At 30.5% G+C, this 11,725-nt stretch overlaps 1 protein-coding gene across 1 annotated transcript; it reads right to left on the bottom strand.

Moving 5' to 3' along the window:
* Positions 1-4,648: 4,648 nt before the first annotated feature.
* Positions 4,649-9,517, bottom strand: LOC145000480 (vacuolar-processing enzyme-like). The gene is made up of 9 exons (XM_078959715.1): positions 9,326-9,517; positions 9,049-9,213; positions 6,217-6,373; positions 6,030-6,115; positions 5,752-5,951; positions 5,541-5,589; positions 5,228-5,428; positions 4,930-5,118; positions 4,649-4,831 (listed from the first exon to the last, which is right to left on the bottom strand). Exons 1-9 carry the CDS (start codon positions 9,515-9,517, stop codon positions 4,649-4,651), a joined length of 1,422 nt encoding a protein of 473 aa, XP_078815841.1.
* Positions 9,518-11,725: the final 2,208 nt, after the last annotated feature.

The following is an 11,725-nucleotide window of genomic DNA, read 5'->3' as shown; positions in this document are numbered from 1 at the left end:
AAAACGAAGGTGGGGTGTTGTGACTCCCAAACTATACCAATTATAGCTTATCTTGTATGTTTGTTGAGACTATTTATATAATCTTTTATATAAATAGATTGTCTAGTGTCAAAATATGTAATCAAAACATCCCACCAAAATAATAAGTAACTATAATGTAACTATTTTTTCTAGAAAATCTATCTTTTAGTAAAAGTTTCCAAAACCATATGGTTTTACAAATCACACTTTCTTATGATATTATAACATAGGTTATGTTTGTTTTGTTAGTTTTACATTTTAAAACTAATATAACACACATATTTGGATAAAGCTAGTGTTAACCAAATCTTATGCAAACAATATCTTATATTTTACATCAAGATAAAACATGCAAATATTTGTATGATAAACGATTTTGACTTGTATTCCCCCACTAAAAACATGAAAAAGATTGAAAAATGTGGGGGTATGAACTCACCTTGGGGGGATTTTGATGGATGATTTAACGGGTTTCAGATGAAGATTTCGAGCTTGGCACTTCAAAAGAGTGGATGAACTTCTAGGAAAGGTTATTCTCCTAAGAATTTCAACACACAAGAATGTGTGTAAAAAATGGTGAAACTAACATAAAATCGTATGAAAACACGAGGGTGCCATGATATACTTACCAAAATAAAAATGACACTTGAAGGTGATAAATTCTTGAAGAAATTTCGGACTTGTCTAGAGATAAGAAGGGAGTTGAAGTAAGAATAAGATGGTAAGACTAGGCAGAACCCACTTTCGGCCGAGAATTATATAGGTGGGAGAAGATTCCTTCCTAGTTACTTGTTGGTTAATTACATGCCTTGCATGAAGACTTGATGGTTAATGGTATGATTTATATGGGAATATGATGGGTAATTGCATGCTTAACATGGAGGTATGTTGGGTAAAGGAATGTAAAGTTTTTTGGAGTTAATTATGTGCTTTGCATGGATGCTTGTGGGGTAAAAGCTTGTATTGCATGGATATGTGTTGGATAAAAGGATGTAAAGTTAGGAGGTCAAGCCACTAGGTTAAACCTTGGATTCTCCACCCAAACCGAGATCCTTTTTGGCTTAACCGAGAATGGGGTCTTTAGCCTTAGTGTGCCACCGAGAACTAAAGAGTTTTCGGTCCGACGGTATGGGTTCTCGGTTGCGAGCTTCTTGGCTGAATGGCTTCTTGGTCCACAGTTAAACACTCCTAACTAAAATTGTGATCTCGAAATTCTTGATTTAACTTAAAACATTCTTCATGCGATTTAAATTCTACTATTTGACTTTTCAAATGTGTATTACAACAAAGTTGTGATGTGGTTTCTACTTTGCTTGACCTGAAATTCTCCAGTTGTCACAAGTCACCATTAGTGTTTGGGTTTGGGAGTTTGGCTTATGGAAGGGTTTGAGGGATAAAGTTGGAAATTTTACTCATCAAGACCATGGGAAAGACCAAATCTGAGCCTTGGAGTTTTTGTAATTTGAGGAAAAGGGACATAATGGTTTAAGTTGTATAGAAGAATCACCACGACATGCTTGAGGTCGCCACGATGTGGTGACTTGGTCCAGAACCATCAGTTTTGGCGGTTTATGACCACGACGTGGCTAAGGAGGCCATGATGTGGTACTCGTTGGGTTGACTTTTGACTTTTGATTTTGACCTAGATTTTAACCAAAGTTTGACCTATGGGTATTTAGGGTCTTGTGATCTGTATTATGAGTTTTGGTCGCTGTATTTATAAATGTGACCGATAGATTCGATTCCAGAGTAGTATGTTGTTTCAGTTTCTCATTTGTCTGTGAGGTGAGTCTTCTTACAGTATCCATGGGTCGAAGGCACCGATATCGGCCCATTATTGTTTGTATATAGGGTGATAGCTATTATGTGGCTTATATGAGTTTGTATGATGGGTTGAAATAAACCTGAGGGAAGAGCCTATTATTTTATGTTTGGGTTGAAAGATACCCCACGATAAGGCCCCAGGGCAGGGTCCATGTTTGTTGATTGGGTTGAAATACACCCCAAGTGAGGCCATAGGGCGGGGCCCTATGTGTATATCGGATTGGATTATACCCCAAGGTTAAGACCAATTATATGTTTTGGTATGTGTTACTTTGATGAACTCACTAAGGTTTGTGCATATAGTTTATGTTTATGGTTTTAGGTATTTCCGGTTCGAAAAGGAATGGCGCAGCGTGATGGCACAACATCCTCCCCTCATGATTTTTGCAGTTTGAGTAATTTTACTCTGATGTTTTGAATATTATATTGATGGTGGTTTTTGGAACAATTAATGATTAAAATTTATAGTCTTTGAATGAAAAATTTTATCAATGTTTTTGGGTTGTTACATGTGCACTGTGGACCATTCACCCAAAGTTTCCCTTGGGAATAGAAATATAATCTGATACCCGGTGTTGGCTGCAGGTCTCATCCTCCCTTATGGGGGCTTGCGAATTTTCCTCAACGGTCTATCTATGGACAAATTTGAGTTGCGACTTGGAGGCAGGATTCACATATCGATTACGTGGCATTTGCTCTACGAACCTTGAAGCTTGGCCCAACAGTCGCGCCAAATAACAGTCTCAGAGGTTGTATGTCGAGGTCATGCTCCTTAGCTACCTTGGCCCAACATCTTATCAACACCATTGCCATATAGTAGCATAACTCTACATAACATTAGTAGTAGCCTTGCTCTGCATAACATCATTAGCAACCCTATCCTACATCACATTGCCAGCAACAGTTACATTCTATGACATCGACCAGATCATACTCTCAAGAAGAAAGGAGTATGAAGCCATCCAGTGTTGCGTAAATCTATATCTACCTTATCACATAACACCACGTCTCTCATTTTCGAGGTTCGGTCATTCTATTTATCTCTTTAATGCATTCTCGTCTTGTCTGTATCCAGTCTAATGTCATTGGCCGCACCAATGACATCAAATTGGGGGGACTTGTTAGTGTATGGTCCATTAGCATGGCCCAAACATCAAGACTTGCCACGCCAGCCTTGTATGGTGCTCTCCTGGCGCTCTCTTGCAAGCCTTGTCTAGTACCTGCTCCTAGTGATCGCTTAGCGCCCACCCCTGGCGATCCCAGGAGGCCTTACCCTAGTTGGGCCTGAGTTGGGCTGGCCCAAGGCCAGATCTAACTCTCACTTGACTTAATTTTCCTTTATAAATATAACATAACCTCATTCTTAGAGGGGCACCTTTCCATGTGGCAGAAACCCTAGAGCCTCCATGGCTAAACACACACACCCAACACCATGGTGGTTCGCTCCGGCCAAGAAGAACCATCTCATATCTAAACCCGATCTAACTTGATCACCGGAGCTTATTCCTGGGGCACGGTCCCTGGAGAAATGCTTACAACTTTGCTATGATGATTTCTTGGGTATCTCGCCAGAAACTTGCTCACGGCATCACCTCCAGACTTCCGATCCGGAACCGACACAGAGGACCTGACGACCTCAGCACATGTCGCAACAGTTAGTTTAGTTCATTATAGTTAAGAGTTAGTTTTCCACTTTTACCCTTCTTACCTTTTGTATATAAACTATGTTTCTTCTATACTTCAACTTAACTTTTCATAATCGAAGAATTAGTACTTTTCCCTCTTCCCGTGTTCTATGTTTATCAAGATATCCAAATAGTGACTTGGCTAGGTTGGTGTGGGTAGCATTTTTATGTATTTAGGTGGATTGGGTTCATGGATTTCTTTTTGATAGTGTGTTAATGATATCGAGTTGATTGGTATGGGATGATCATGCATAGAAGGTTAATATGGCCATAATACGGAGGGTAGCAATGAAAGCTAGATGACACTTGGAAGGCTAAGAGGCAACTTTGGGAAGAGATTATATTTAAGCTTTGTTTCTTCATCATTTGTCATAACCCACTCTAAGATCTCTCTCTCTCTCTCTCTCTCTCTCTCTCTCTCTCTCTCTCTCTCTCTCTCTCTCCCCTATGAGCTTTCATTATAGTATGAAAGTTACTCATTGTAAACCTTCGACGTTTCTTCAATCATTTGGTTATGTTTGTCTTTGTAATAATTGTTACGTATAGGTGCGTTTGAAGTTTATGTATTTTGTTTGCTTTGAGATTTTTTCTGTAAAGGCTTTTGACATAAAAGTCCTTAAGTTTGGTAGGTCTTTTTAGTTTTGTCCATGTAACGATTTTTTGTTCGTTAATGTCCAAAATTTGCCAAGTTTTTTTTTCAGTTTTGTTCTTTTTACAAATCTTTGATGTTTTTACGTTAAGTACATTTTTCAAATTTGCAAAAAAAATCCTTAAGTTTTTAAATCTTATATGTTTTTATCCTAAATATGTTTTCCAAATCTGACATTAAAATCCTTAAGTTTGTTATATTTTGTTGGTTTTATCCCTAGCCACCTACTACTATTATAGGTAGCAAGGGCAAAAATGAAAAATAACTTGGAAAATTTTGGACATCAACAAATAAAAAATCATCATAGGGATATAACCAACAAAATCCGACAAACTTAAGGACTTTTAAGTCAAAAGCCTACACAATTGTTTTGATGATTCAATTTTTTTTTTCTGGAATAAAACTATGTTTCCTAAATAGAAACATAAATTACACTTTCATTCTTGTAGCACATTCCATTACACATAAATCACGCGCTGTAACCAACAATTTTTGGATCCCATTTCCCCATTATATGCGAGCTACACGTCTCTTTTACAGCTTCATCGACGGCTTTCTTTGAAACACCACTGTTGCATATGTTAGCGAATGTTCGTGTATGTTTCATGCCATACTGAGTCAATGATCCACAGTGTGTCTCAAATGTTTGAACCTTAATAAGTCAAAAGTTCAAAACGTTAATAGATGACCAAAAAAAAACTTAGGATAATCATGTTAAAAGAAATAAAAAGTTCAAAGTTAACTTTCCACCATGGATTTAAGACATTCCCAATCATCCACAAGGGCCAATCCTTCCTTCCTCACTGATCTGTGTCGGGAGCCTAACAAATAGTTGCTGATCATGTCGACACTTCTATCCAAATGCACTCTATACGACTTTATTTCATTGATTTTCTTTAGTAGTTCCTTCTTTTGTGATTCTTCTGTGGATTTCTTATACTACACAATATGAATTTCGCATCAGTTCATTTTTGCATACTTGTTTTGAAATTTTTATATCTGTTTGAATTCTACTTCTTTCTAGGTACGTACAAAATTCCATGCATACCTTTTGCCACATGGAATAAAGATCAGCATTTCTCTGGTCAACGACACCCATGGAACTGAAATATGAACCTGGATTCACAGACAAATTCCTAGGAGTTGAACCTTGATAAACTGAAACAGTCTCTTTATTTATACGTAGAGCTCCATATTCCATCACATGTGATCCCTGGTACGAATTGTTGTTGTATGTTCTCTTCTTCACCTACAAACATTTTGTGTGACTTTGTTCAAGGGAATTGTATCCTCTTTGTATCTTAAAAAGCCATTAATTGAAGATTAAATCAAGAAAACGGAAAAAATCTTAATACCAATACCTTCAAATATTGTTGTTCCAATGTTTCATGCCTTAAATCTTCTGACTCGCTAATTAAGAACCAAAACACCACAAACAAGGTCAATAAGTAATCAAATCAACAACCTTCACCAATCACTATATGAAAATTCATTTTTCTATTCTTTTATGGGTTAATTGCTAATGAAATGAAACTATATTAATTAATTTCATATTGGAGAAAAAGAAAATACCTGTCTTCCATCCATGAAATGCTGTATAAATCACCTAAGCAAGTATCGAATTCCGGAGGTGATGGAGGCTTTGTATCAGGACAATATGTGGCCCAACTATTCTCAATTGAACTTGATGCAGTTGTCACATAAATGTTTAGATCTTCGGGCAACATGCCTTCGAAAATACTTCCACTTTCACATGCTTCTACGTATATAACCTACGTTTACATTAAGATTATTATTCACTTTGTCATGATCAACCATCAGGTATAACCAATTTTGAAATTACGATTTACCATTTCATCATATGTACTTCTCGCATGCATTGTTTTCAGAACTTTGATCAAGTCATTCGCGTAAACAAAAGGCATGTTTGGCATCCCTATGGTAATTAGAAGGAGAAATATGTTAATAAATTAATATAAATTAGATGCAACTTAATTTGATCTTCTTCAAATGTAACAAAAGGTTGAAAAGTGATACCAAGAATTCCAGGGCCTCCATGATCAGAGTAATATATGAAGATTTTGTCGTTACGATTGCTTGCTACAACTTTCCCGCTTCCACCTTTAACAGCTGTTTTATTGCCAAGAAGCACATCGTACAAATTGGCTGCGGTTACACTTTTACCAGTGTAATCCTAACACAAATTCATGTTTGCATATTAAAAATTGTTATGTGATTAGATTCAAGTGATTCATACGTCGTGTTAAACACTATTCACAATTGAACTTAATTATAAGGTTTTTAAACGAAATAATTGGAAAAGAACCTGTTGCAGGAGATTGTGTACCAACAGTTTGAAATTTTGATAATCAAATAATGGTTGATTGAATGATTGACAAAAACTGATTATTTGGTTAAGTAATATTTTTAAAATATATAAATTTTAATTATAGCAATTTATTTATATAACAATTAGGTGTAAAACCGGTGTATTACACCGGTTGATTAAAGAAATAAAATATTAAAATATAAATAGTAAGTATTTTTTAAAAGAAAATTTTGAAATAAGAAAATAAAAAACATATTAATTGCAATTTATTATAATATTTATTACATTTAATACTTTACATATATAAGTATAAGATTATGTGATTTTTTAATTTTAAAAATTGAAAAAAAAAACATAAATTGATATGTAGATATTATTTATTTAAAAAATATCATAAAATGATAAATGTTAAAATTCATTAGAAATTAACATGTGATAAAAAAAACATTTATTTATTAGAGATATGATTCTAATGTCTTCCTACCTACCTTGGTTTCTAATTAAATTGTTTAAAAAAACAAATGATGATACTTTTACAATATATTAATTAATAAACCCATAATGTCATCTTTTGCTCTGACGTAATAATTTTTTTGGTAAGAATTATTAAATATGAAAAATGTGCATCTATAATCTCATCATTTATTTATTAATAATTTACCTTTGTAATTTCCTAATTTACCTTTTTTAATTAGATAAAATTAAGAACTAAGAAAATATAATTTATTTATTAATAACTCTTTGTAATTTCATCATTTACCTTGTAATATCATCTTTAAAAAACGAGTTATGAAATTACTAATGATTGTTAAAATCACGATCTTAGGAATGAAAAACGATCCGGATCGTAAACGAATCGTATTTGGGGTAGGATTGTAGGTAGAATCGTATGATCGATATCTAATCCGTTCCTATCTTCCCTTGATTTTATTATTTATATATTTATTTTCTTTTTTGCAAATGAAAATTTTTTAATCATTTTATATCTTTTACTCTTTTCCAATTTACCGTTTATCATTTTCTGTTGCGACTTATAATTAATATTTTGAAGTTTTAATAACATTTTAACGAAAAATTAAATGTTTGAATTATTTTTAATGATTAAAAATTATAAATTAAAATTATATTTTATTATGTATGATCTTAGGATCTCGATTCCGATCTTATAATCCCGATTTTACAAACCCAAAAATGATCATACGTAAGATCCCTATCATAACAACCTTAAAATTACCTATTTTCTGATAATATATGAAAAGTAATTTAAATAGTGAAAAAATTAAAGAAATGTAGAAAACCGCTAGCTTCTCGTATCAACTCTCACTACTTGCTCCTAATAATATGCAAAGTGGAAACATCCTTGAATTCAATCCAGAGGTAACCAATGCAACTACTCTTTGAGGCTTTAACTAAAAAGAAACGTGGGTCAAGCAATGATGGCGGTCTTGAGTACCATTAACAGGAATAAAAAAATGAATTAATGTTAACCTGTGATTTCGTTTATGGTGAAAACCAATTTTGAAGAAGATAATAATAACTTTTAAAGCTTTTAAATAATAAATAGTTTAATTTAAATTAAAATGGTATAATATTAATCTTTCATTTGGAAAGGATCATTTAGTAACATCATATCATATGTTATTTTGAATTTTAGATAAAAAATTTAATATTAAATTAGTTTAACCTTAGTTAAATTATGACTTTGGATATAGATATAAATTTTATAATTTTGTAAGGGTATGTAAGTAGTTTTAAAATATCTAATGATATAGAAATAATATTTAAATAAGAAATTAAATATCCTCCTACATTTTTATTTATACTTATATTCCTATCATATCACATGTTGACATGTATAACATTTATTGACACATTTAATGAAATTTATTTAAATTTTGTCTACTTATGAGCATTTAATATGAGTAGGAGGATAGTAGGAATAAAATATAAAAGCATTTTTATTTAAAGTTTGTGAGAAATTAAATATACTCCTATATTATATTCATAATTATCTTCCTATCATATCAAATATTGACATGTATCATATTTATTGACACATTTAATGAAATTGATTTAAATTTTATCCATTTGTCAACATTTAATATGGGGGAGGATAATATGAATAAAATATAGGAGGATTTTTATTTAAAGTTTGTGAGAAATTAAATATACTCCTATATTATATTCATAATTATCTTCATACCATATCAAATATTAACATGTATTACATTTGTTAATACATTTAATAAAATTGATTTAAATTTTATCCACTTGTCAACATTTAATATGTGTAAGAGGATACTAGGAATAAAATGTAAAACGATTTTTATTTAAATTTTGTAAGATATTAAATATCCTCCTACATTTTATTTATATTTATCTTCCTACCATATCAAATGTTGATATCTATCACATTTATTGACACATTAAATTAAATATCAAAACGAGTATTTGAGAAATAATATTTTTAGAAAAATATTGCACATCCACACACTCACTAGTAAAATTTGTGACAATGATTTATAGTTAAGATACAGTACCTTTGGCACACCTCTATAGACATCAGAGCCTTTGGGGTTGTTGATTATAACACCACGCCTTGGGTTGCTAGGATCATTCGCAATGTCATCATACATGAATACAATTATGTTTTCATCTTTCAACCCACCCCTGGTAAGTATTTGATACGCATGACAAACATCGGCCTAAATAGATTACACATGTAATATGTTATCTTATAGTTTTTAAAATCTATAATTGAGTCCGTTAAAAATGATCACAATTAAAAAATAAACAAAAACTAAATGAAATACTTACCTGATGCCGATAGTTATCGTACCCTTTTGAACCAGCTACCAGAATGGCCCATATCGTGATATTGCCTTCTTGCTTATCTTTAATAGACCTAAACATATTGAACATGTTATGCCCGCTAGCTTCAGAGAGTCGTATCACAAGGAAAATTAGAAGTAACAAGTTGAGTTGGAAAACCATGGTCCACTTTGCCATATGAACAATAGAGTGATAAAAAAGGCAAAGAGATCAATATTAGAAAATGTGAATGCGATAAGGAATGAGAATTCTCAGGAATTGATATATATATATATATATATATATATATATATATATATATATATATATATATATATATATATATATATATATATATATATATATATATATATATATATATATATATATATATGTATGTGTGTGTGTGAAAGGTAGTATGTAATTAATGGATATAACATAATATTATGTATATTGTGTGCATATAACATTATGCACATTACGTAATTATATATATATATATATATATATATATATATATATATATATATATATATATATATATATATATATATATATATATATATATATATATATATATATATATATATAGGAGGGTTCAATTGAAAAAAAAAAGGTTGAGAATGAGGGAATCATTCTCAGCCACACATTTATTTTTGCCACAAAAACCTCCGTCGTACCAGCAGAAATGGGAAACGAATAAACACGTGTTTTCGAACAAAACATGTTTCCTTAAACTATGCTAATCATTACTTTAATCTATACAAAAACATAGTTTTTTCGATTTTTTTTTAATTTTTAAAAAGCTATTTTTATCGAAAAATGATTTTAAATATATACCAAAATTCATGATTTTTAATTCTCTACAAATAGATATCTATATTGATATAGTTTTAAGATAAAATAAAAAAATTATTTTTTTTTATATTTTCAGCTATCGTTATTCATAAGTGAATAAAAATGAATCAAATTTTTACTATAGTACATTCATTATTCAGTTATGAATAAAAACTATGATTATTATTATTATTTTTTTTTTACAATTTAAGTATCATTCGTATATGAATATAGCATATAATAAACATAGTATATTCGTATTTAAATATTAGACGATGCATTCACTTATGAATATTACATAATATATTCACTTGTGAATATTAGATGGTATATTCATTTATGAATATTAGATAATATTTTCATATTTGAATATTACATAATATTACATAGTATTATATGGTATATCACATGTAAATATTACATAATATATTCATTTGTGAATATTAGATGATATATTCACTTATGAATATTACACAATATATTCACATATTAATATTACAAGGTATATTCACTTATCAATATTTGAAGGTATTTTGACAAATATATATATGATTTTTATATCTTATTCACATATGAATAACATACAGACTTGTATATTTGGTTTTTGTTTTAATAATCATATACTGAGAAAACATATTCATATATGAATATAACGTGCTAATTTAGTTCATGCATTTCATCAAACAGTTGGAGTGCATACAATTTAACTTTTTTTAAAAATGTTAGAAACATGGTATTTTGACTATTTAAATCTACAAAAGAGTAGATTCATAGAGAATTATATGAAATTTTTCAAAAAAAAAACGATTTGATATTTTTCTAACCTCAATTTTCAAGTTTTATTTGATAATCGATGTTGAATGAATGATATGAAGTGGATTTTTGTTGATTATCAATGATGTTGATCTAATAACGCTGGAAGTATAATTAATCATAGATGTTGAAGATCTGATCGTATTCAAGCACAATTGAAGGTTGAATTAAAAGAACCAAAAACGAATTTTTGTTGTTAACTGTTGAATCGTGTTGATTATTGATAAAGATCGATGATTAATTTGTACTGGATGATGTTGATTATGGTTTAATTGAAGAAATTTGGATGATTGTTGAAAGTTGGAGAAGAAATTTGGATGATGAACGATGAATGGGTTTAAACTACAGATACGTATTTGAGATTGAAGGTTGTTCTCATATTTACAAGTTTGCTACCGTGTCTTTTTATGCTTCAATAAAATGAGTGGCTGAGAATGATTCCCCCATTCTCAACTTTTTTTATTTTCTCAATTGAACTCACCTCTCTCTCTCTCTCTCTCTCTCTCTCTCTCTCTCTCTATATATATATATATATATATATATATATATATATATATATATATATATATATATATATATATATATATATATATATATATATAAGGAGTGATTCAAATAAGAACAAAAAAATGTTGTAATTAATGGATATAACATAATATTATGTATATTGTGTGCATATAACATTATGCATATTACGTAATTAAATCATATATATATATATATATATATATATATATATATATATATATATATATA

The sequence above is a fragment of the Lactuca saligna genome, chromosome 6 (genome assembly GCF_052625555.1).
Source record: "Lactuca saligna cultivar CGN05327 chromosome 6, ASM5262555v1, whole genome shotgun sequence".
Classification (NCBI taxonomy): domain Eukaryota; kingdom Viridiplantae; phylum Streptophyta; class Magnoliopsida; order Asterales; family Asteraceae; genus Lactuca; species Lactuca saligna.
Note: the sequence above shows the minus strand (reverse complement) of the source record. Positions and strands in the feature narration are given on the sequence as shown.

Excerpts from the sequence above, each read along its gene's own strand:
- LOC145000480 (XM_078959715.1), bottom strand. The coding sequence starts at position 9,517 with ATGGCAAAGTGGACCATGGTTTTCCAACTCAACTTGTTACTTCTAATT. Across the intron at positions 5,590-5,751 it reads ATTTCATGGATGGAAGACAG|CGAGTCAGAAGATTTAAGGC; the intron begins GTATTTTCTTTT and ends GTTCTTAATTAG. Across the intron at positions 4,832-4,929 it reads GGGAATGTCTTAAATCCATG|GTTCAAACATTTGAGACACA; the intron begins GTGGAAAGTTAA and ends TGACTTATTAAG.